General features: G+C 45.8%; 1 protein-coding gene and 1 long non-coding RNA gene across 3 annotated transcripts in view; one reads left to right on the forward strand and one right to left on the reverse strand.

Annotated features, from left to right (window-relative positions):
• LOC135059652 (uncharacterized) overlaps window positions 1-26,692 on the forward strand; it is a 143,905-nt gene that overhangs the window by 69,124 nt on the left and 48,089 nt on the right. Inside the window, exon 4 of one of the 2 annotated variants that reach the window (XR_010246066.1) lies at window positions 4,378-4,434. The exons of the other annotated variant lie outside the window; for it this stretch is intronic. This is a non-coding gene — a long non-coding RNA (uncharacterized LOC135059652). The remainder of the gene's footprint in view (window positions 1-4,377; window positions 4,435-26,692) is intronic. 2 annotated transcript variants of the gene reach the window in all.
• Window positions 5,676-12,642, reverse strand: LOC135030278 (avidin-like). The gene is made up of 4 exons (XM_063953962.1): window positions 12,516-12,642; window positions 11,563-11,773; window positions 9,965-10,085; window positions 5,676-6,533 (listed from the first exon to the last, which is right to left on the reverse strand). Exons 1-4 carry the CDS (start codon window positions 12,579-12,581, stop codon window positions 6,458-6,460), a joined length of 474 nt encoding a protein of 157 aa, XP_063810032.1. The 5' UTR covers window positions 12,582-12,642; the 3' UTR covers window positions 5,676-6,457.

The following is a 26,692-nucleotide window of genomic DNA, read 5'->3' on the forward strand; positions in this document are numbered from 1 at the left end:
AAACCAGATAGGTTCAAGCGTCAGAGGGTGATTAAACAAGTTTTACCTCACTCTGACCACCTAGTGGATATACGTCAGGAACCCTGGCAATGCCCGGGAAGTTTGTGCCTCAAAAGAAGATGCTGGCTCGCTATCCCCTCGTGCCAGAGCTGTTTAAGAATTGGGAAACGCCTCCTCCAGTAGAGTCACATGTGGCTAGGATAATGGTTTCCTCAGCTCTACCTGTCACTACCGTCACGTCTCTAAAAGAGCCTACGGATAAACGTGTTGAGGGTTGTCTAAAAGCGATTTACACCCTCATGGGTGCTGCACGAAGGCCCACTATTGCAGCAACATGGGTGGCAGAGGCTATTGAAGCATGGGCCTTGGCGTTAGAAGCTGAAATCTCCTCTGACCATGCTAGACAATGCTTGTCATATATTGTCACAGCTTCTCGCTATATTAAAGAGGCGGCTTCTGATGCCGGTATCCTAGCAGCCAAGGCCTCTACTACGTCAGTCCTGGCTCGCAGGATATTGTGGCTGAGATCCTGGTCTGTGGATCTGGACTCTAGAAAAACCCTGGAGGGTACTCCCTTTCAAGGGGGATATTCTGTTTGGGGAGGACTTAAATAAGATAGTGGCTGACTTGGCTACTGCCAAAACTGCCTGTCTGCCTAATACAGCTCCTTCTGTGTCGAAGGCCAAAGGCACGTCCTTTCATCCCTTTCGTCCTTCAGGTAAAGCAAAAGGTCAGGCGTACCATAAGCAGGCCCGCACTTCCAAACCTGGTAAGCCGAAGCCCAAAAGATCCTGGGCTGCCCATCAGCCAGCAGCCAAGACCGATAATCCTGCTGCATGACAGGGTGGGCCTCCCCCTGGGGGATCCCAGGGTGGGGGGCCAGCTTCTAGGGTATACCCAGGAATGGTTGAAGACCACTTCAGATGCCTGGGTACGGGAAGTCGTCACTCGAGGTTACGCCATAGCCTTCAAAAACCGAACCCCTCATCAATTTTGCCAGACAGACGTCCCGTCGGACCAGACAAAGGCAAACACTCTGCATTCGGTGGTACAGACTCTCCTGGATACAGGAGTCGTAGTACAGGTGCCTCTTGCTCAGAGGGACCGGGGGTACTATTCTCCGCTATTTCTAGTCCCGAAACCGAATGGCTCCTCCCGGCCCATTCTCAACCTCAAGGCACTGAACAAATTTGTGAAGGTTTCCAAGTTCCGTATGGAAACTCTTTGCTCTATAGTTCTGGCCTTGGAACCTGGGAACTACATGGTCTCCCTGGACATACAGGATGCTTCTCTGCATATTCATATAGCAGTGTCACATCAACAATACCTGAGGTTCGCTATTGACAACCTCCATTACCAGTTTCGGGCGTTACCTTTTGGTTTAACAACGGCTCCGCGAGTCTTCACCAAAGTTATGGCAGTTGATGACGGTGGTACTCCGCCGTCAAGGAGTCAGGATACTGCCATATCTGGACGACTTGTTAATCCTGGCAAATTCCCCAGATCTTCTCCTGCGTCATCTGGATATGATGGTCCGGTTTCTACAAGCCCACGGGTGGCTCATCAACTGGAAGAAATCCTCCCTGGTCCCTGCTCAGAGCATGGTGCATCTGGGAGCGCTGTTGGACACTCACAACCAGAGGTTGTTCTTGTCTCAGGAGAAAGTCCTGAAACTTCAGGACAGGATTCTTTGTTTCCTTTCTCGTCCGCAAGTGTCGATACATTCGGCAATGCAGGTGCTGGGCCTCATGGTGTCAGCATTCGACATGGTGGAGTATGCTCAATTCCATTCTCGCCCCCTCCAGAAGCTGATTCTTGCCAAATGGGACGGCCTGCCTCACCGGATCAGGTCTCAAATGATCTCTTTGACTCCGGAGGTCCGTCTGTCGCTGCTCTGTTGGCTCCTGGACCGACAATTGTGCAGAGGCCGTCCCTTCTGGATATCCAACTGGGTCCTGTTGACGACAGATGCCAGTCTAAGAGGTTGGGGCGCGGTGCTGGAGCAGCACTCCTTGGAGGGTCGGTGGACCAAGGAGGAATCTCTCCTCTTGATCAACATTCTGAAATTGCGGGCGGTCTTCAATGTGTTGAACCTAGCCCATCATATGATTCAGAACCGTCCTGTTCAAGTACAGTCGGACAACGCCACCACAGTGGCTTACATAAATCATCAAGGCGGCACTCGAAGCCGTTTGGCAATGAAGGAAGCCTCACGGATTCTACAGTGGGCAGAACGCCATCTACCGGCAATATCAGAAATATTCATTCCGGGAGTCCTGAATTGGGAAGCTGACTTTCTCAGTCGTCAGGACGTGCATGCCGGCGAGTGGGGCCTCCATCCAGAAGTGTTTCAACTCCTCGTGGAAAGGTGGGGTCTTCCAGATGGGGATCTGATGGCGTCTCAACACAATCACAAGGTTCCGGTCTTCGGAGCAAGGACAAGGGATCCTCAAGTAGCATTCGTGGATGCGCTGGCAGTGCCGTGGAGGTTTCGGCTGCCGTACGTGTTCCCTCCGGTGTCACTCCTGCCCAGGGTAATTCGGAAGTTCAAGCAAGAAAAAGGAAATCTGCTTCTCATAGCTCCGGCGTGGCCCAGACAGCACTGGTTCTCAGACCTGCAAGGCCTATCGTCAGAGCGTCCACTTCTACTTCCACAATGCCCAGACCTCCTCGTTCAGGGCCCCTGTGTCTACCAGGACCTAGCCCGGCTGTCTTTGACGGCGTGGCTCTTGAAGCTTCCGTCTTAAGAGCTTAAGGGTTTTTCTGAAGAGGTCATTAAAACTATGTTGCGGGCCCAGAAACCGGCCTCTGCTCGGATTAACCATCGGGTCTGGCATTCCTACTTTGTTTGGTGCGCATCTAACCATTATGACCTTCCAAGTTTAGTACAGCCAAACTTTTGGCTTTTCTACAGCAGGGCATAGATTTAGGCCTGCGTCTGGCCTCCCTCAAGGTTCATATTTCTGCCTTGTCGGTGTGGTTTCAGAGAAAAATTGCGACTTTACCTAATGTTCATACTTTCACTCAGGGTGTGTTGCGTATCCAACCTCCCTATGTCCCGCCTGTGGCTCCTTGGGACTTGTCGGTGATTTTGGAGGCGTTGCAGGAGCCTCCATTTAAACCTCTTGATTCAGCTGACCTTAAGTGGCTTTCCCTTAAGGTGGTGTTCTTGCTGGCTATTGCCTCTGCTAGAAGAGTGTCGGATTTGGGTGCCTTGTCTTGTAGTTCCCCATATCTGATTTTTCACCGTGACCGGGCGGTTCTTAGGACTCGTCCCGGCCCCCTTAATCAGGAGATTGTGGTTCCAGCTTTTGTCTCTCCTGATTTGTCTCCCAAAGAGCGGCCTTTGGATGTGGTACGGGCTCTCCGTATCTATGTGAAGAGAACTGCTTCTATTTGAAAGTCTGATTCTCTCTTTGTTTTGTTTGGATTTCACAGACGTGGCTGGCCTGCTCACAAGCAGACCCTGGCCAGGTGGATTAGAATGGTGATTGCGCATGCTTATGTGAAGGCTGGTCTGTCAGCTCATGTTCACATTACGGCCCATTCTACTCGGTCTGTTGGACCTTCTTGGGCGGCCCAACGTGGTGCGACCCTTGATCAATTGTGCAAGGCGGCTACGTGATCCTCTGGGAACACGTTCATAAGGTTCTATGCCTTCAATACTGACGCTTCCCAGGATGCTTCCTTTGGACGCCGGGTTCTTGTGCCCGCTACAGTGCGTCCCCTCCCATAAGGAACTGCTTTAGGACATCCCCATTGTCCAGACTTGTGGAGCCCAGTGTACCCCGCAGCAGAAAACGAGTTTTATGGTAAGAACTTACCCTTGTTAAAACTCTTTCTGCGAAGTACACAGGGCTCCACAAGGCGCCCACCCTGACGCACTTAGCTTCTTTGGGTTGATATGGCGTTAGCCGCTGACACTTCTCTTGTCGTGAGAGTGTGGTGTATGTGGCTACTAACCGTTGTCGTCTCTTTTCCTGCTACTGCATTGGACTGGTTAACTAAACTGAGCTCCTGTGCAGGGAGGCGGGGTGATATAGGAGGCGGCGCTGTGCATTCTGGAACAGTCAAAGCTTTGAGCCTGTTGGTGCCTCGGATCAAGATCCTACTCTACACCCCATTGTCCAGACTTGTGGAGCCCAGTGTACCTCACAGAAAGAGTTTCTTACCATAAAACTCGTTTTTCTCTCAAAACTATAGAATATAATTTTTTTTGTGTATTTGTCTGTGTCCTATTTTTATGCTAAGTAAATTTGTTTTGATGTTTTAACAAGTACAATAAAAGTTTAATTTTATATTGATATTGACATGATTACCCTGGACTTAGTATGTAATAAGAGTGGCCCCAATGTAGAGTCTTCTTTTTCTTTCCAGACAATATGTTTTCTGACTCTGGGGAGCACCACCAAGTGTGTAGATTTTAAAATTAAGGTAGTTGGTTGTTTATCTATCTATCTATCTATCTATCTATCTATCTATCTATCTATCTATCTATCTATCTATCTATCTCCTTACACAATTATAATTGCTGAAAGGGGAAACAAAACCCCCCCTTTTTTTCTCACTCCCCCTTTTTTTCTAAAGGGGATTAGATTAAGGCAGGCATGTCCAAACTGCGGCCCTCCAGCTGAGGTGAAACTACATATCCCAGCATGCCCTGACACAGTTTTGCTGTCAGAGAATGCTAAAGCTGTGTCAGGGCATGCTGGGATGTGTAGTTTCTCAACAGCTGGAGGGCCGCAGTTTGGACATGCCTGGGTTAAGGAGTGATCCTGTGCGGTATTCTCCACTTTTGTGTTTTTATATGTACAGATTTACCAATTTTTTACCACTCATTCATATTTACAACCGTGAAGATCAGAAACTCCTGTGCGCACGCGCACACACACACACACACACACACACACACACACACACACACACACACACACACACACTGTGTGTATATATATATATATATATATATATATACACTGCTCAAAAAAATAAAGGGAACACTAAAATAACACATCCTAGATCTGAATGAATGAAATATTCTTATTAAATACTATGGGGGTCATTCCGAGTTGTTCGCTCGTTGCCGATTTTCGCAACGGAGCGATTAAGGTGAAAATGTGCATGGTACGCAGTGCGCATGCGCTGAGTATTTTAGCACAAAACTTAGTAGATTTACTCACGTCCGAACAAAGAATTTTCATCGTTGAAGTGATCGGAGTGTGATTGACAGGAAGTGGGTGTTTCTGGGCGGAAACTGACCGTTTTCTGGGAGTGTGCGGAAAAACGCAGGCGTGCCAGGATAAAACGCGGGAGTGTCTGGAGAAACGGGGGAGTGGCTGACCGAACGCAGGGCGTGTTTGTTACGTCAAACCAGGAACGAAACTGGCTGAGCTGATCGCAATGTAGGAGTAAGTCTCGAGCTACTCAGAAACTGCTAAGAAATTTCTATTCGCAATTCTGCTAATCTGTCGTTCGCAATTCTGCTAAACTATGATACACTCCCAGAGGGCGGCGGCCTAGTGTGTGCAATGCTGCTAAAATCTGCTAGCGAGCGAACAACTCGGAATGACCCCCTTTGTTCTTTACATAGTTGAATGTGCTGACAACAAAATCACACAAAAATTATCAATGGAAATAAAATTTAATAACCCGTGGAGGTCTGGATTTGGAGTCACACTCAAAATGAAAGTGGAAAAACACATTACAGGCTGATCCAACTTTGATGTAATGTCCTTAAAACAAGTCAAAATGAGGCTCAGTAGTGTGTGTGGCCACCAGGCACAGCGTGTAGCAGCTCTTGTAGCCCCTGAGGAAGACCTATGTTGGTTGAAACAGCTGTCGGGCTGTGCCTGTATGTACACATGTTGCCTTGATATGGAATAAATCTTCTTCGTTTCTTCATCTAAATCGTGAGTGCTGGCTTGTTTTGGTTTTTCCAATGAGCTGGAAAAGCGAGTACCTCTATGTTATCTTACTGTCTTGAACCATTTATTCATTTATGACTACGGTTTGAGTGCTGTCACTTTTTCTTTTTATATATATATATTACACACACACAGTGCATCCGGAAAGTATTCACAGCGCTTCACTTTTTCCACATTTTGTTATGTTACAACCTTATTTCAAACTGGAATAAATTAATTTTTTCCCCTCAAAATTTTCCACACAATACCCCATATTGACAACGTGAAAAAGTTTTTTTTAGATTTTTGCTAATTTCTTAAAATGAAAAAACGAAATCACATGTACATAAGTGTTCACAGCCTTTGCTCAATACTTTATTTTATAGTTTTCCCTGTATACATTTTAGTTCTTTGCTTATTTATAAATACCTGAATAATTATGTGTTTGTTACAGAGCACAATAATATATATAACCTCTATATCATTGTTTAATATTGCAATTGTTTTGTTAACAAAAAATGATATATATGCCACTGTTTTCACATTCATGCTTTTCATTGTCTGGGAACTGGTGAGTAATCCTTTACTGAAGATGTTCCGGGCAATGGGTAAAATATATTGTACCCAACTCTGAAAGAAAATAAAAACAGAAATTAGACAGTACTTAAATATTGGTAATTGGAGAATTAAGAAATGTTGCAGTTAATCTGCAAAGAGATTATTAGTAAATAATAATACACAACCCCATAGATCAGCGGTGGCCAACCCCCGGCTCTCAAGCCACATGCGGCTCTTTCATCTGCCGCACGTGGCTCGGTCAGCTCCCGGCCACCACTGCGCTGCCCGACAGCCCCAGACACATGTATGAGCAGAGGAGAGCGCAGCGTGCGCCTCTCCTGCCCCTCACTCTCTGGCGGAGGTGTCTCTATTCAATTCTGCGCTGGCCCCTGAGCCAATAAGATCTCGCGGACCGGCAGCTAAGGCTCCTAATTGGCTGCCGGACCGCGTGCTTCGATTGGCTCACGGACTGGTGCCTAATTGAAGAGAGACACTGCCACCGGAGAGTGAGGGGCAGGAGAGGCGCACGCTGCTCTCTCCTCCCCTCATACACAGCAGTAGCGCGGTGAGCAGCACTTGGGGTGGGGGAGCGAGCACTGTGCGGACATGTGTATCTAGCACTGGGGGCATAGCTGGCACTGGGGGCATAGCAGGCACTGTGGGGACATGCGTGCCTGGCACTGGGGGCATAGCTGGCACTGTGGGGACATGTGTATCTGGCACTGTGGGGGCATGTGTACCTGGCACTGTAGGGCATTATGTATCTGGCACTGTGGGGACATGTGTATCTGGCACTGTGGGGCATATATGTATTTGGCTCTGTGGGGCACATACGTGTCTGGCACTGTGGGGCATATACGTGTCTGGCACTGTGGGGCATATATGTATCTGGCACTGTGGGGCATATATGTATCTGGCACTGTGGGGCATATATGTATCTGGCACTGTGCGGCATGTGTATCTGGTATTGTGGGGGCATATGTATCTGGCACTGGGGGCATGTGTATCTGGCACTGGAGGCATGTGTATCTGGCACTGTGGGGGCATGTGTATCTAGCACTGGGGGCATATATGTATCTGGTACTGTGGGGGCATTTGTATCTGGTACTGTGGGGTATGTGTATCTGGCACTGGGGGCATACTGTATATGTATCTGGCACTGTGGGGACATATGTGTATCTGGTACTGTGGAGTAACCCATTTTTTGGTGTTTTTATATGTATGTGGCACTGTACTGGGGCATTATATGTATGTGGCACTGTACAACATGACTAAAAACTGAATTATGACACAAGGTCATACTCCTAGAAACATCATACCGAAAGGTGTGCACATAAAAATGGGGTGTGGCCTTCGGCGCACATGATAGTGGCTCTAGCGCTTGACTACAGATCTTTTCTGACTCTTTGCCTCTGACTGGTTGGCCACCCCTGCCATAGATTATGTGATCTCCTTATATGTATGTTACGCTCCATGTTGTCAATACTTGCAGAGTGCATTATATATTTAGTCAACAAAAAACAGTCCTTACATCTGCATTTCCCATCTATGGACCTCATTCAGCAGCAGTCACTACTGCGATGCGATTTCATTCCCATGGGTCCCGCTGCAGTGCGCACACACAGGGACCACTCTGTGTGTGCGCGGGGCGTGGAGATGCGATCACGTGTCAGTCATGCAAACGCCTCTGCCTGATTGACAGGCAGAGGTGTTTGCAGGGAGGTTGGGGACGGCATTGCTTGGGCACCGCTGCAAAAATAGGGGCAGGTCCGGGCCGCCCAACACAGGGGCATGCTAACGTCAACCAGCGTTACGATCGCAATTCAATTGAGATCACATCGCTAAATAAGGGAAACTCCCTGCCTGCGCAGCCTGGCTGCGAAGGCAGTAGGACTGCCGGCATTTCCTCCAATACAGTGGCCGCTTGTGATGTCATGCGGCCGATGCGACAGAGAAAATGGTGGTGGCCCTACTGCCTTCACAGCCAGGGTGCGAAGGCAGGGGATTTCCCTTATTTAGCGATGCGATCTCAATTGAATTGCGATTGTATCGCTGGCTGCCATTAGCATGCTGGGCAGCCCTTAGCATGTGAGTGATAGCAGTTGCACTTTTGCTATTTTAGCAAAACTGCAACTAAAGCTGAATAAGGCCTTATGTTCTCCAGACACATAATAATAATAATATTATTATTATTATTATTATTAATAATAATAATAATAATAATAATAATAATAAATACCTTTTTTTTATTCAGGTGAAGTAAATTAAATACCTATGAGCACCCAAAAGGTATGCCTAGTCTTAATTCTGCCCAAACAATATATGTTTTGCATTAATAAATGTAGCCCACCCATGCCATAGTTATTTTGCTTCCTTAAGAAGCTTTGCACCTGTCATAGATAGTAAGAGTTGCCATTTTGTCTTTGACCACCTGGGGCAGTCCAGGCAGATCTGTTATTGGAGGGAGCAAATGTGTTCTCATTGGTCATCTTTTAATTGATACTGGATGTAATGTACAGGGGTGGATGCTGAGATATGAGAGAGAGAGAGAGAGAGAGAGAGTGTGTGTGTGTGTGTGTGTGTGTGTGTGTGTGTGTGTGTGTGTGTGTGTATATACACACACACACACACTGTAGGGGGTCGATCCAACAATTAGGTGCGAGATACGAGTTGCCGGTTTCCCTGCAATTTTGCATTTTGCAATCCAATTAAAAACTCGCATTGAACCAGGCAAAGAGAACTCACATTTTTCTGTTTGCACCTCACTGAGGGTGAGAGATGGTAGGGAAAATAATTATTTTATGATTAAAATGTCGGGACCCCGTCCAGAACACCTTGGACACCACCTCCCCCAATGACTAATTAGGCAATTGGAAGTTTCCAATTAGCTTAATTAGTACAATAATTACTTCATTTATGGGGGTTTAAAAAATGGTCTCAATTTACCCCAAAATCAACCATTTTATTGCGTTATGTACCCCAAATGTAAATAGATTTTTATTTTAAATAATTGCTTTTTGAATTTTTTTTATTGTTTTAAAATCACCTCAAAGTACCCCAAAAAGTATACTTTATCGTACTGTTTTTCATCTGAAACTAAACATAATAAGTTGGCTTATCATATTTTTTTATTTTTTCAAAAAATGCAGAAATCGGCCATTTAACACCATTGAAAGTTCTTTCCTTTTGACCACTAATAGCCTTCTGTATGATTCTGCAAACAAAATTGTCATTATTTTGGGGTCCATGAATGACATCCCACTTTTTCATCCACTTCTCTCAAATTGCATATTGCTGACAATTCGTAAAACCTCACTATGTCTACTGCAAATAAGCAATTTTTATTGGATTGGAGAATTCTCAGGAGCGCAAATTCATTTAATGAAACAACTCGCAACTCACACCTAATTGGAGTGACCCCTAAGTGTCAATTATGTTTCAATGGCAGAAAAAAATGGTAAAATAGGCTCAGCATTAGAAAACAATAAAATGACTGCACATACCTTGTTTGCTTCCAGTTATCCTGAAGATTCTCACTTAGTGATCTCAACAGCCACATAGTTTGCAGAACTCTGTCTCCTTTTTCATTTATAAAGCACTGACCTGTGAACACTGTAATAGAATCTGCAGAGAAATCACTTTGATTAATGAATAGAAGTTGCTACATTATTTAAGACCTTATTTATCAAAGCATGGAGATTAAAGTGGACAGAAATAAATCACTAACCAAACAGGTCCTATCATTTTTCAAACACAGCCTGTACAATGAGAGTTAGAAGCTGATTGGTTAGTGCTTTATATCCTCCCACTTTATCTCTCCCCGTGCTTTTATAAATACCCTCCTTAAAAAAATTGTAGGGAAAAAAAATGGAAACGTTGAAATTACATAAAGGACTGGCCCTAAAGTAGTACTTCAACTGTAACCTTAGGCTAGGGCCACACGGGTGTCGCTGAACGGGACCCGCTTGGCCGGGAGGGGTTTTTGTGTGCACACGGATCCTGTTCTGCGGATCCTTGGATGCCGCAGAACAGGATCCGGACAGTGACACACAGTATTTCAATAGAGCACAGTGCGGCACAGCCGCACTGTGTGAACACGTACATCGAAATGTATGTGTTCACAGGGAAATCCCGCCGTCCTGTCATCCGGCATTGGATCCAGCGGCTGCGGGACTGCCACACATGTCTCCTTCCGGCCAAGCGGGTCCCACTTGGCCGCTATGTATGGCCCTACCCTCACCCAGCAGAAAGGCCAGTCACACCTGATCAGTTACTGTACAGTATATATTTTATTTATTATTTTATTTTATTACCAGTTATTTATATAGCGCACATATATTCTGCAGCGCTTTACAGGGAATATTTGCCATTCACATCAGTCCCTGCCCCAGTGGAGCTTACAATCTAGGTTCCCTATAACATGTACACACAGACACACTAGGGTTAATTTTGTTGGGAGCCAATAAACCCAAATGTTGAAAGCTCTTCTAATTAATTAATCAATTAACCTACCAGTATATTTTTGGATTGTGGGAGGAAACCGGAGTACCCGGAGGAAACCCACGCAAATACCGGGAGAATATACAAACTTCACACAGTTAGGGCCATGGTAGGAGTTGAACCAATGACCTCAGTGCTGTGAGGCAGTAATGTTAACCATTACACCATCCGTACTGCCTTATATATTGTATAACTATCAGCAATTAGGGAGATATATATATGTTATATAAGCACTTTCTGTGTCCTTTTTCATCTACAATAAACATATTTTGTTATTATAAGACAAATTAGTATACTGGCATATTGCCTGTGATTTGTCTTCATATTGATAACATGACACTGGTCAACAGTCATAAAAACATGTTGTATGATGTTTTCTGAAACAGAATGCAGGATATGGCTTATACATTAGTATTAAGATTTATATATTAACCCATCTACACAAACCTTCTCTCCCCATAATATGTGCAGACTGCATTGACACAGATAAAATCTCACTATAATGGTTTTATAATAGCTCTCTGTAGACTACATGAATAGCACTGGCCAACATAACTAGAAAACAGTAGGGGAGAAATCAGAGAGCAATCAATGACATTACCTGTAAACTCCCATTTCACAGTAAACCCAAATGTTGAAAGCTCATCTAATTGCTGATATCCGATAAGAGGTGATACCACGATGGTCTTATTGGTGGCAGATACAGCTGTCAGATAACTGCCTGAGAACATCCCATTTGTTGAAACATCAGATATTGTCATATTAGAGCCCAGGTCATTCTTCCACTGACCAGCCAAATTGCACTGTGCAAACTACACAGCAGAGAGAGAGAGAAACAGGATGACACTTACTATTATACAGGTCTTACAAAACCAGGTCACATTCCACCTGTATTAGAAATTGGGTGCAGAATAATGACATTTCTTATTTCATGTTCAATTTGGTTTGCTAAATGAATAATAATGTTTTCTGCTTGGTCTCAGAGTATTACAATGTAAAGAATTTACTGCATTAAGGTCAACTAGAGTACACTGCTAATAACAGTGACGTGAGGTGAGTCAGAACCTTTCCTGTCATACTAACATAAACGCCAGAGTTTTGACTATATAAAGTATATGAAAACAAAGAATATATTAGAAATATCTTATTTATAGTATTCTAATCATTTTTATAGTCAAAATTCTGGTGTAAAAAGTCTATGTCAGATGAGGCACTGACTCCCTTGCACATCTCTGATCAAAACAAAAGTCACCGAATTTCCAGCAGTATATATTGCAGCACCTGTGTATAATGCCCACATACACCCTTTGGGTCATATATTGGGGGATATTCAATTATTTAAAAAGTCAGTTGGGTGTTTTTTTCTTTTTCTGTCTATTAGATAGGAAAAAACAGACACCCAACCGACTTTTCAAACATTTGAATTCCCCCCATTGTGTATAAATCTGGCTTTAGTACTACCTAGCGCTTCCTAATCCATTTACCTCACCGCACGTCCCTGGCTAATAATATATATAAATAAGGAGCTAAACAGATTTATATCCTGTGTCTTACCACTGCATCAATACAAAGAGCCAAGCACGGCAGAATCAATGTAAGCTGTTTCATCATCATCATCATACTGTAGGTACTGTAGTGATTACTCCAATGTCCAGGTAAACTCTCTACCTGTGATTTTTTTCAATGTGCTCTGCAGGTGTATTTATACAGCTGGGCTAGTCGTTCAGTTACTTTTACACAATAATGCAATTACACAACTTCAGGTTTATTTACATTACGTACTGAAACTGTGATTCCCAGAAATAATGTTACATAATCATCCATCATCATTTTGAAACAACGATACAGTTAGTCAGAAGAGGAAGAGAAACAGCATAAAGTATTTGTTTTTAATAGTTAACACTTTTCTAGATTGGTTGTATTTATTAATTTGGAAAAATGCTTTAGCTATTTAATCCATTTAGCATTTGATGATCATATTTTATTAACATTTACTGATAACTTACTGATTTGGGGTGTCCACTGGACTAGGATACTTGTTACACAATAAGAGAGTTTACCTATCAGATTTATTACAGGTGGTACCTTCTCACGACTAGGATGAAGATAATAGATGGCACTACCTCGGAGCAGTGCTGGAGGGGCTGTGGCCAGGTGGCCTCATGACTCTACATTTGGCGGTCATGCCCGGAAATTGCTCTGGTCATACCCTGGACTTGAACCTTAGTGTTAGGTACCCACCAGATGAGGTCACTGGTTGTTGGTTGGTGGGCCGATATTTTTGGGCCGAAAATTATACTAAAAACCTCCATTTTGTTCTATGTTAGCTTACAGAGTTTATTACAATTATTCTGATTAGCAGTAGTTATTATTATAGCGTGTGCATCTGCAATTTATTTTCTTTTGTGTAGTACTGCAAGGGACCTGGTCATACTGGGAGCTGTAGCTTGCCAGGGAAAAAGATATAATTTTATCTATTTTACAGTAAAAGAAAATGAAGCCATTAAAAATTAAATTTAGTGGAGGCGCAGTTTCCATGAGGTCCACTGGAAATCTGTACATGTGCTTAATTAAGGGTACCACTGTTTCCCTAAAGCATATAATACAAATAGTAGAGAATCATAGAAGCATAGAATTTGACGGCAGATAAGAACCACTTGGCCCATCTAGTCTGCCCCTTTTTTATCCTTTAAGTAATCTCAACCCTTTTTGAACCTTAATTCTTTGTAAGGATATTCATATGCCTATCCCAAGCATGTTTAAATTGCTCTACAGTCTTAGCCTCTACCACCTCTGATGGGAGGCTATTCCACTTGTCCACTACCCTTTCTGTGTAGTAAGTTTTCCTTAAATTTCCCCTTAATCTGCCTCCCTCCAGCTTCAGTGTATGTCCTCGAGTTCTAATACTCCTCTTCTTTTGAAGAATGTTTCCCTCTTGAACTTTGTTAAAACTAGAGATGAGCGGGTTCGGTTCCTCGGGATCCGAACCCCCCTGAACTTCACCTATTTTACACGGTTCCGAGGCATCCTCGGATCTTCCCGCCTTGCTCGTTTAACCAGAACGTGCCCGAACGTCATCATCCCGCTGTCGGATTCTCGCGAGATTCGTATTCTATATAAGGAGCCGCGCGTCGCCGCCATCTTCACTCGTGCATTGGAGATTGAACGGAGAGGACGTGGCAGCGTTCTCTCCCTGAAAAGCTCCGTAATCTGTGGTCAGTGTGCTGCAAATATCTGTGCTCAGTGTGCTGCAAATAATCTGTGTTCAGTGTGCTGAAAATATCTACGTTGTCTGCCTGAAAACGCTCCATATCTGTGCTCAGTGTGCTGCAAATATCTGATCAGTGTGCTGCATTGTGGGGACTGGGGACCACCAGTATATAATAATTATAGTAGCACAGTACAGTAGGCCATTGCTGTATCTTGCAGCTCTGTGTCACTGCAAGTATCCATTCCATATCTGTGCGGCATTTTTGTGAGCAGTATATAAAGTATTACAGTGCAGCATTTAGGTGACCAACAGTATATAGTTGTACAGTAGGCCATTGCTGTATCTTGCAGCTCTGTGTCACTGCAAGTATCCATTCCATATCTGTGCGCCATTTTTGTGAGCAGTATATATAGTATTACAGCGCAGCATTTAGGTGACCAACAGTATATAGTTGTACAGTAGGCCATTGCTGTATCTTGCAGCTCTGTGTCACTGCAAGTATCCATTCCATATCTGTGCGGCATTTTTGTGAGCAGTATATATATAGTATTACAGTGCAGCATTTAGGTGACTAACAGTATATAGTTGTACAGTAGGCCATTGCTGTATCTTGCAGCTCTGTGTCACTGCAAGTATCCATTCCATATCTGTGCGCCATTTTTGTGAGCAGTATATATAGTATTACAGCGCAGCATTTAGGTGACTAACAGTATATAGTTGTACAGTAGGCCATTGCTGTATCTTGCAGCTCTGTGTCACTGCAAGTGTCCATTCCATATCTGTGCGGCATTTTTGTGAGCAGTATATATAGTATTACAGTGCAGCATTTTGGTGACCAACAGTATATAAGCACATGAGGGAAGAGGGCCCTGCTCGTGAGAGCTTACAATCTAAAGGGGAGGGGTAGACAGACATGGGTGACACAGATGGGGTACATAGACAACGTGGAACAGAGGGTTAGGATTCAGGATGAGATTTGGCTGGGTTTGGTGAAGAAATGGACCCCCAGAAGGCACAAGTCAATACTTAACATTGCAACATTTTACTGGGCTATGCAGGAGAAAATTAAAAATAGGGGGGGGGGGGGGGGGGGGAGAATCGATAACTTCTACCGCTTTCAAAAAGGTCAATGGAAGCTGAAATAATGGACAACTACCCAATGGAAGCCAGATACAGTATACCAAACAGTACTTAGGAGAGTTAGGAATGAGTGCTTATGAAATACAGTAACATTTTGTCATAATATTTCAGAAACTGCATGGCTGGTCTCTTGCACTCTTTTGCTCTAATACACCACCTGCTTTAGGATTTATATTCAAAAACATTATGTCTCCATAATCCCAAAAACGTAAGTCTTCTTCCAGTGAGTTGGACCAATAATACCATTGATTAGAATGAATAATTCCTGTGATTTTGTCATTTTCTTCCTGTGATTTGGACCAATAATACCTTTGATTAGAACGAATAATTCCAGTGATTTTGTCATTTTCTTCCAGTGATTTGGACCAATAATACCATTGATTAAAATTAATAATTCCAGTGATTTTGTCATTTTCTTCCAGTGATTTGGACCAATAATACCATTGATTAGAACAAATAATTCCAGTGATTTTGTCATTTTCTTCCAGTGATTTGGACCAAAAATACCATTGATTAGAACAAATAATTTCAGTGATTTTGTCATTTTCTTCCAGTGATTTGGACCAATAATACCATTGATTAGAAGAACGAATAATTCCTGTGATATTGAGGTGTTTGTGTCGCTTTGCTTAGCTGTCCAGCGACCACAGTGCACCTCTTTTTCTCTTTTCTTTGCATCATGTGCTGTTTGGGGCCAATTTTTTTAAGTGCCATCCTGTTTGACACTGCAGTGCCACTCCTAGATGGGCCAGGTGTTTGTGTCGGCCACTTGGGTCGCTTTGCTTAGTCATCCAGCGACCTCGGTGCAAATTTTAGGACTAAAAATAGTATTGTGAGGTGTTCAGAATAGACTGGAAATGAGTGGAAATTGTGGTTATTGAGGTTAATAATACTACAGGATCAAAATTACCCGAATCCAAAACACACCCAAATCCGACAAAAAAATTTCAGGGAGGTTTTGCCAAAACGCGTTCGAATCCAAAACACGGCCGCGGAACTGAATCCAAAACCAAAACACAAAACCCGAAAAATGTCCGGTGCACATCTCTAGTTAAAACCCTTGTTATATTTGAAAGTTTCTATCATGTCCCCCCTTTCCCTTCTCTCCTCCAAACTATACATGTTAAGATCTTTTAGCCTTTCCAGGTAAGTTTTGTGATATAGGCCATGCACCATTTTAGTTGCCCTTCTTTGTACAATCTCTAATGTATTTATATCCTTCTGGAGATATGGTCTCCAGAACTGGACACAGTATTCAAGATGAGGCCGTACCAACAGTGGCGGAGCTGAGGGAGGCAGTGGAGTCGGCTGCCGCCGGGCTCCTGACCGCAAGGGGGCACATCTCCTCCACTGTCTCCCGCTGCCTGAGGACCGCGCTGCTATTGCAGACGGAGGAGCTGTGTCAGTGACACGGAAGCTGCCTCCTGTATTTATAGAGAGCTGGCACTGGCTGCAGCTAGGGGGAGCTCCAGAGCGCAGCTCCTCCCGGGCCCTTCTAGTTAAGCAAGCCAGCCGAAGCTCTCTGCTCCTCCGTGCTCCGTGAGCCTGATGATAGACAAAGGTAGGCACTGTGTGGGGGGTGGGGGAGAGGTGGATTTGGGGGAATTTGGGAGGATTTTGGGGGGGGAGCACTGTGTTTTGTGTGTGCTTGTTTTTAAGTGAGGTGTATGTGTTTTTAAGGAAAGTTGTGCGTTCAAGTAAAAGAGGCATGTGTGTGAGAGGCATGTGTGTGTGTAAGTGAGAGGCATGTGTGTGTGTAAGTGAGAGGCATGTGTATGTAAGCGAGAGACATGTGTAAGTGAGAGGCATGTGTATGTGTGTAAGTGAGAGGCATGTGCGTGTGTGTAAGTGAGAGGCACGTGTATGTAAGTGAGTGGCATGTGTATGTAAGTGAGAGACGTGTGTGAGAGGTGTGTTTGTGTGTGAGAGGTATGTGTGTGAGAGGAAAGGATTAAAGGAGGCATTTGAGCATTTCTACAGGACTGTGTACAGAGCACACACCTGGTCTGGGTACACGCTACCTTATAAATATATGGAGGGGTGTCCGTTCTGAATGTGTGTGTGTGTGTGTGTGAGAGGCATGTGGGTGTAAGTGAAAGGCATGTGTGTGTGTGTGTGTGTGTGTGTGTGTGTAAGTGAAAGGCATGTGTGGGTGTTTAAGTGAAAGCGGCGTGTGTGTGTTTAAGTGAAAGCGGCATGTGTGTTTTTAAGTGAAGGAGGCATGTGTGTGTGAAAGCGGCATGTGTGTGTTTTTAAGTGAAGGAGGCATGTTTGTGTGTGTGTGAAAGCGGCGGGTGTGTTTAAGTGAAAGAGATGTGTGTGTTTAAGTGAATGAGGCGTTTGTGTGGGTTTTTTATATATATCTAGTGTTCATGCTAGGTGTCTTTCACAGGGCGCTGCGCCCTGCCCCTTTTTTAGACAGCTTTATCCCGCCCTGCCCGTTTTTGTGAGCCCTGCCGTTTGCTGCCGCCGGACCCAGCCGTGCGCCGCCGGACCCGGTAAGCACATGAGAGTCCCCCTGGGCTAAATTAACTTTGTAAGTATTTTGCAGCTGTAAACTTCAATCTCCGTGCTCTCTACCTGATGCAATGTGCCTCAGTGCTCTCTACCTGGTGCAGTGTGCCTCAGTGCTCTCTACCTGGTGCAGTGTGCCTCAGTGCTCTCTGTCTGGTGCAATGTTCCTCAGTGCTCTCTGTCTGGTGCAATGTGCCTCAGTGCTCTCTACTTGGTGCAATGTGCCTCAGTGCTCTCTGTCTGGTGCAGTGTGCCTCAGTGCTCTCTACCTGGTGCAGTGTGCCTCAGTGCTCTCTACCTGGTGCAGTGTGCCTCAGTGCGCTCTACCTGGTGCAGTGTGCCTCAGTGCTCTCTACCTGGTGCAGTGTGCCTCAGTGCTCTCTACCTGGTGCAGTGTGCATCAGTGCTCTGCCTGGCGCAATGTGTATAACGTGCTCTACCTGTCGCAGTGTGTATAGGAGGTTCTACCTGGTACAATGTGTATTAGGTGCACTACCGTGTGGTGTAATGTGAATTGCCACTATTATGTGGCCACGCCCCTTCCCCACGAAACAATGCCCCTAGATTTTTGCTGCGCGCCTTCGGCGCGCACTGTCCATGTTTTGGACTATAGGAATGGGAGCACCAAGCATTATAGTGTGTACCTAAGTTTGCCCATCTAACTTAAAAAAGTGCCCTCCCGAATGGAAAAATGTGCCCTCCCCGTGATCAGCACCCTGCCCTAAAAAAATCCTAGAGTGGACACTAATTATATTGGCACACCGCTGCGCCAAAGCATCTCCATCGAGACCTGCTGGCGGGTGAGGGAGCAATGTAGGTGTACTATAATGGTATGCTGGTGTCTGTTTTATTGTAATGACTGACTTGGAGTGCATCCACTTTCTATGTGTATCCATATTACTATTGGGAAAAGCACGCTACTACTGTTCACCCTTAGTGCCGGATAGCTACATATGGTATGTGTGTGTGTATATGTAGGGGGCACCAACATTTATCATGCCTCCGGGCGACTGGGACGAACTTACGCCACTGCGTACCAATGACCTATACAGTGGAATTATTACTTCTTTTTTCCTGCTGCTCATTTTCTTTTTTGCATGCTAATCTACATGGATAGTTGGCAACTGGTTTCTCTGGTATGATCTGGGATTTTGCAACACTTAAATGTGAGAGGCATTCATTTCCTTTGGCTCTTTGCCTGCTCTAAGTAACCACTTTGGATATAAAAAGGTGTGCTTACTCATTCTTACATGTTTTGTAAAAGCAGTTTGTGAAACTGGTCCTGGGATTTTCCAATCCAGTGGTTTATTCTGACACTTCTGGTAATAGATTCTTGTCATACAGATTCCCTGATTTGTGGGTACTACTGAAAGATTTGTGAAATTGCTTTCCAAGACTAGAGTTGCAAAAAGAAATTTGTAATCAATATGAAAAACAACAATTTTGTACAGAATATAATTTCTGGGAATTAGCATTTCAGTTCACAAACCCAATATAACTGATCATAATTATTTCTTTTACGTCCTAGAGGATGCTGGGGACTCCGTAAGGACCATGGGGTATAGACGGGCTCCGCAGGAGACATGGGCACTATAAAGAACTTTTAGTATGGGTGTGCACTGGCTCCTCCCTCTATGCCCCTCCTCCAGACCTCAGTTAGATTCTGTGCCCAGAGGAGAATGGGTGCACTACAGGGGAGCTCTACTGAGTTTTTCTGATAATAGAATTTTGTTAGGTTTTTTATTTTCATGGAGCACTGCTGGCAACAGGCTCCCTGCATCGTGGTACTGAGGAGAGAGAAGCAGGCCTACTTGAATGATAGGCTCTGCTTCTTAGGCTACTGGACACCATTAGCTCCAGAGGGATCGGAACGCAGGTCTCCCCCTGCCGTTCGTCTCAGAGCCGCGCCGCCGTCCTCCTCGCAGAGCCGGAAGATAGAAGCCGGGTGAGTATAAGAAGAAAGAAGACTTCTAAGGTGGCAGAAGACTTCAGCTCTTCACTGAGGTAAGCGCACAGCGGTAACGCTGCTCGCCATTGCTCCCACACGTTACACACACTGACAGTCACTGATGGGTGCAGGGCGCAGGGGGGTCGCCCTGGGCAGCAATATAAACTTCTGTATTGGCATGTTTTTCACATATGGGCTGTGGAGTCAGTAGATATGTACATCCTCCGCCATTAATTGTAATTTTGAGCGGGAGCGAAGCCCGCCACTAGAGGGGGCGGAGCTTAGTCTCACAGCACTAACCAGCGTCATTTTCTTCACAGTGATCTGAAGAGAAGCTGGCTCCCCGGACTCTCCCCTGCAGAACGGTGACACAGGGCTGAAAGAGAGGGCGGGGGGGCACATTTAGGCGCAGTGAGTGTATTACACTGTTAATATATATATAAAAGCGCTATATCTGGGAATTGTTTCCAGTGTCATTTGGCGCTGGGTGTGTGCTGGCATACTCTCTCTCTGTCTCTCCAAAGGGCCTTGTTGGGGAACTGTCCCCTTATAGATATATTCCTGTGTGTGTGTATGTGCGGGTGTCGGTACGCGTGTGTCAGCATGTCAGGAGGAGGTGGAGCAGATGATTGTGGAGTCTCCGTCGGCAACGCCGACTCATGATTGGTATGATATGTGGAATATTTTAAATGCTAATGTGACCTTATTACATAAGAGAATGGACAAAGCTGAGTCCAGGGAAACAGCAGGGAGTCAATCCGCGCATTTGACTGGGTCACAGGGCCCGTCAGGGTCTCAAAAGCGTCCCCTATCACAAATAGCAGACACTGATATCGACACGGATTCTGATTCCAGTGTCGACTATGATGAGGCAAGGTTACACCCTAAGGTGGCCAAAAGTATTCATTATATGATTATGGCAATAAAAGATGTTTTGCATATCACAGATGACCCCTCTGTCCCTGACACGAGGGTACACATGTTTAAGGGAAAGAAACCTGAGGTAACGTTTCCTCCATCTCATGAACTGAACAAATTATTTGAAAAAGCTTGGGAAACTCCAGACAAAAAACTGCAGATCCCCAAGAGGATCCTTATGGCGTATCCTTTCCCGGCAAAGGACAGGATACGGTGGGAATCCTCGCCCAGGATGGACAAGGCGTTAACGCGTCTGTCCAAGAAGGTGGCGCTACCGTCTCCAGACACCGCGGCCCTTAAGGATCTTGCGGATTGTAGACGGGAAACTACCTTAAAGTCTATTTATGCACATAATGGTGCTTTACTAAGACCGGCAATAGCATCGGCATGGGTTTGTAGCGCTGTTGCAGCATGGACAGATACCTTGTTGGCTGACATGGATACCCTGGACAAGGATACCATTGTACTGACTTTAGGTCACATTAAAGACGCAGTCTTATATATGAGAGACGCTCAAAGAGACATGGGGCTGCTTGGTTCCAGAGCCAATGCCATGGCAGTTTCAGCAAGACGAGCTCTGAGGACCCGCCAATGGTCGGGTGATGCCGACTCAAAGAAGCATATGGAGGTTTTACCTTACAAGGGTGAAGTTTTGTTTGGGGATAGTCTCGCGGACCTGGTTTCCACAGCTACCGCGGGTAAATCTAAATTTTTGCCTTTTGTTCCCCTGCACAAAAGAAAACCCCACAATATCAGATGCAGTCCTTTCGGTCGCATAAGTCCAGAAGAGGTCGGGACTCCTCTTTCCTCACCAGAGGTAAGGGTAGAAGTAAGAGAACACCTGCTTCGGCTAGTTCCCAGGAGCAGAAGTCCTCCCCGGCTTCTGCTAAATCCACCGCATGACACTGGGGCTCCACGGAGGGAGTCCGCACCGGTGGGGGCACGTCTTCGACTCTTCAGCCAGGTCTGCGTTCTATCAGACGTGGATCCTTGGGCGTTGGAAATTGTATCCCAAGGTTACAAACTGGAGTTTGAAGAGGTGCCCCCTCGCCGATTTTTCAAGTCGGCCTTGCCAGCCTCTTCCCCGGAGAGGGAGGTGGTATTAAGATGCAATTCAAAAGCTGTGTCAACAGCAAGTGATTGTCAAGGTTCCCCAAGGCCAACAGGGAAAAGGGTACTATTCAACACTGTTTGTGGTCCCCGAAACCGGATGGTTCGGTCAGACCCATTTTGAATCTAAAATCCCTAAACCTATACTTGAAAAAGTTCAAATTCAAGATGAAATCACTCCGGGCTGTGATATCCAGTCTGGAAGCAGGGGATTTTATGGTGTCGCTGGACGTGAAGGATGCCTACCTTCATGTCCCCATATTTCCTCTTCATCAGGAATACCTGCGTTTCGCGGTACAGGACTGTCATTACCAGTTTCAGACGTTGCCGTTTGGGCTTTCCACGGCCCCGAGAATTTTCACCAAAGTAATGGCAGAAATGATGGTGCTCCTGCGCAAGCAGGGAGTCACAATTATCCCGTACTTGGACGATCTCCCGATAAAGGCGAGATCAAGAGATCAATTGCTGAAAAGCGTGTCGCTCTCCCTGAGAGTGTTACATCAACACGGTTGGATTCTCAATCTGCCAAAGTCACAGTTGATTCCAACGACTCGACTATCATTCCTAGGCATGATTCTGGACATGGAACAGAAGAGGGTTTTTCTACCAATAGAAAAAGCCCAGGACCTCCAGAACATGGTCAGGGACCTGCTAAAACCCCAAAAAATGTCTGTTCATCAATGCACTCGAGTTCTGGGAAAAATGGTGGCAGCCTACGAGGCCATCCCCTTCGGCAGGTTCCATGCGAGGACGTTTCAGTGGGACCTTCTGGACAAATGGTCGGGGTCCCATCTACACCTACATCAAAAGATAAGCCTGTCCCCCAGGGCCAGGGTGTCTCTCTTGTGGTGGCTGCAGAGTGCTCACCTTCTATAGGGTCGCAGGTTCGGCATTCAAGACTGGGTTCTGGTGACCATGGACGCGAGCCTCCGAGGATGGGGAGCAGTCACAAAAGGAAGACATTTTCAGGGACTATGGTCAAGCCAGGAGGCTTGTCTACACATCAACGTGCTGGAATTGAGGGCCATATACAACGGCCTACGACAAGCAGAGTATCTTCTTCACGACCTACCGGTTCTGATTCAATCGGACAACGTCACAGCCGTGGCTCATGTAAACCGCCAAGGTGGGACAAGGAGCAGAGTGGCAATGGCGGAAGCCACCAGAATTCTGCGCTGGGCGGAAAATCACGTAAGTGTTCTGTCAGCAGTCTTCATACCAGGAGTGGACAACTGGGAAGCAGACTTCCTCAGCAGACACGATCTCCATCCAGGAGAGTGGGGACTTCATCAAGAGGTCTTTGCAGAGATAGCAAGTCTTTGGGGACTTCCTCAAATAGACATGATGGCATCACGCCTCAACAAAAAGCTTCGGAGGTATTGTGCCAGGTCAAGGGACCCTCAGGCAGTAGCGGTAGACGCCCTAGTGACACCATGGGTGTTTCAGTCGGTCTATGTGTTCCCTACTCTGCCTCTCATCTCAAAAGTGTTGAGAATCATAAGACGAAACAGAGTACAAGCAATACTTGTGGTTCCAGATTGGCCTCGAAGGGCCTGGTATTCGGATCTTCAGGAGATGCTCACAGAAGATCCGTGGCCTCTTCCTCTCAGGGAAGACCTGTTGCAGCAGGGGCCTTGCATGTTCCAAGACTTACCGCGGTTGCGTTTGACGGCATGGCGGTTGAACACCGAATCCTAGCTGAGAGAGGTATTCCGAAGGAAGTTATCCCTACTCTGATAAAGGCTAGGAAGGAAGTAACGGCGAAGCATTATCACCGTATCTGGAGGAAGTATGTATCTTGGTGTGAAACCAAGAATGCTCCTACAGAAGATTTCCATCTGGGCCGTTTTCTCCACTTCCTACAGACAGGAGTGGATATGGGCCTAAAATTAGGCGCCATTAAGGTACAGATTTCGTCCCTATCTATATTTTTTCAGAAGGAATTGGCTTCTCTCCCAGAAGTCCAAACTTTCGTAAAGGGAGTGCTGCACATCCAGCCTCCTTTTTGTGCCCCCAGTGGCACCATGGGACCTTAACATGGTGTTACAGTTCCTTAAATCATACTGGTCTGAACTTCTTCAAACGGTGGAATTAAAATTTCTCACCTGGAAGGTGGTCATGTTATTAGCCTTGGCATCTGCAAGGCGGGTGTCAGAGTTGGCTGCCTTGTCTCACAAGAGCCCCTACTTGATTTTTCATGTAGATAGAGCAGAGTTGAGGACTCGTCCGCAATTTCTGCCTAAGGTGGTTTCTTCTTTTCATATGAACCAACCTATTGTGGTGCCTGTGTCTACGGGTGACTTGGAGGACTCCAAGTCCCTGGATGTAGTCAGGTCCTTAAAAATTTACGTAGCCAGGACGGCTAGTGTTAGGAAAATAGAGGCTCTGTTTGTCCTGTATGCAGCCAACAAGGTTGGCACGCCTGCTTCTAAGCAGACTATTGCTTGCTGGATCTGTAACACGATTCAGCAGGCTCATTCTACGGCTGGATTGCCGGTACCAAATTTGGTAAAGGCCCATTCCACTAGGAAGGTGGGCTCTTCTTGGGTGGCTGCCCGAGGTGTCTCGGCATTACAGTTGTGCCGAGCAGCTACTTGGTCGGGTTCAAACATTTTGCAAAATTCTACAAGTTTGACACCCTGGCTGAGGAGGACCTAGAGTTTGCCCATTCGGTGCTGCAGAGTCATCCGCACTCTCCCGCCCGTTTGGGAGCTTTGGTATAATCCCCATGGTCCTTACGGAGTCCCCAGCATCCTCTAGGACGTAAGAGAAAATAAGATTTTAAACCTACCGGTAAATCTTTTTCTCCTAGTCCATAGAGGATGCTGGGCGCCCGTCCCAGTGCGGACTAAGGGGTAAATTTACTAAGATTCGTATTTTCCAGATTCAGGTCAAAGTTCAATCACGAATGACATCGAAAGTGTAAAACTGCAACTTTTTGAATTGATTACGACTAATTTACTAAGCTGTCGTATTCGGGTTTTTCTTTTGTTCCGATGTCGATGTCATTCGTGGTTTTTTTTCTATTTTTACGGCAGTGATTAGCAAAACACTGCCGACTTTTTTTACAATCAATCTCGGCCGGATCTGTGTGATCCGTGCTGGGGTTTATTTTTTTTATTTTTTTTAATTAAACACTGTAAAATAATAAAAAAAAATGCGTGGGGTCCCCCCTCCTAAGCATAACCAGCCTCGGGCTCTTTGAGCCGATCCTGGTTGCAAAAATATGTGGAAAAAAATGACAGGGGTTCCCCCATATTTAAGCAACCAGCATCGGGCTCTGCGCCTGGTCCTGGTCCCAAAAATACGGGGGACAAAAAGAGTAGGGGTCCCCCGTATTTTTAAAACCAGCACCGGGCTCCACTAGCTGGACAGATAATGCCACAGCCGGGGGTCACTTTTATATAGTGCCCTGCGGCCGTGGCATCAAAAATCCAACTAGTCACTCCTGGCCGGGGTACCCTGGGGGAGTGGGGACCCCTTCAATCAAGGGGTCCCCCCCCCCAGCCACCCAAGGGCCAGGGGTGAAGCCCGAGGCTGTCCCCCCCCATCCAATGGGCTGCGGATGGGGAGGCTGATAGCCTTTGTTGTAAAAGAAAAGATATTGTTTTTAGTAGCAGTACTACAAGGCCCAGCAAGCCTCCCCCGCATGCTGGTACTTGGAGAACCACAAGTACCAGCATGCGACGGAAAAACGGGCCCGCTGGTACCTGTAGGACTACTACTAAAAAAATACCCAAAAAAAGACAAGACACACACACCGTGAAAGTATAATTTTATTACATACATACACACATACATACATACTTACCTTAAGTTCCCACGCAGGTCGGTCCTCTTCTCCAGTAGAATCCAAGGGGTACCTGTTGAAGAAATTATACTCACGAGATCCAGGGGTCCAGGCTCCTCGGGAAATCCAGGGGTAATCCACGTACTTGCATAAAATAAGAAAACGGAAAGCCGAGCCACGAACTGAAAGGGGCCCCATGTTTTCACATGGGACTCCTTTCCACGAATGCCAGAAACCCACTCTGACTGATGTCTAAGTGGGTTTCTTCAGCCAATCAGGGAGTGCCACGTTGTAGCACTCTCCTGATCGGCTGTGTGCTCCTGTCCTCACTGACAGGCAGCACACGGCAGTGTTACAATGTAGCGCCTATGCGCTACATTGTAACCAATGATGGGAACTTTCTGCCCTGCGGTTGACCTAAAGTGACGTCACCGCTGAGCAGAAAGTTCCCAGCATTGGTTACAATGTAGCGCATAGGCGCTACATTGTAACACTGCCGTGTGCCGCCTGTCACTCAGTACAGGAGCACACAGCCGATCAGGAGAGTGCTACAACGTGGCACTCCCTGATTGGCTGAAGAAACCCACTTAGACATCAGTCAGAGTGGGTTTCTGGCATTCGTGGAAAGGAGTCCCATGTGAAAACATGGGGCCCCTTTCAGTTCGTGGCTCGGCTTTCCGTTTTCTTATTTTATGCAAGTACGTGGATTACCCCTGGATTTCCCGAGGAGCCTGGACCCCTGGATCTCGTGAGTATAATTTCTTCAACAGGTACCCCTTGGATTCTACTGGAGAAGAGGACCGACCTGCGTGGGAACTTAAGGTAAGTATGTATGTATGTGTGTATGTATGTAATAAAATGATACTTTCACGGTGTGTGTGTCTTGTCTTTTTTTGGGTATTTTTTTAGTAGTAGTACTACAGGTACCAGCGGGCCCGTTTTTCCGTCGCATGCTGGTACTTGTGGTTCTCCAAGTACCAGCATGCGGGGGAGGCTTGCTGGGCCTTGTAGTACTGCTACTAAAAACAATATCTTTTCTTTTACAACAAAGGCTATCAGCCTCCCCATCCGCAGCCCATTGGATGGGGGGGGGGACAGCC

The sequence above is a fragment of the Pseudophryne corroboree genome, chromosome 1, assembly GCF_028390025.1.
Source record: "Pseudophryne corroboree isolate aPseCor3 chromosome 1, aPseCor3.hap2, whole genome shotgun sequence".
Taxonomy (NCBI): domain Eukaryota; kingdom Metazoa; phylum Chordata; class Amphibia; order Anura; family Myobatrachidae; genus Pseudophryne; species Pseudophryne corroboree.

Excerpts from the sequence above, each read along its gene's own strand:
- LOC135030278 (XM_063953962.1), bottom strand. The coding sequence starts at position 12,581 with ATGATGATGATGATGAAACAGCTTACATTGATTCTGCCGTGCTTGGCT. Across the intron at positions 11,774-12,515 it reads CTCTTTGTATTGATGCAGTG|TTTGCACAGTGCAATTTGGC; the intron begins GTAAGACACAGG and ends TCTGCTGTGTAG. Across the intron at positions 10,086-11,562 it reads TGTGAAATGGGAGTTTACAG|ATTCTATTACAGTGTTCACA; the intron begins GTAATGTCATTG and ends ATTTCTCTGCAG.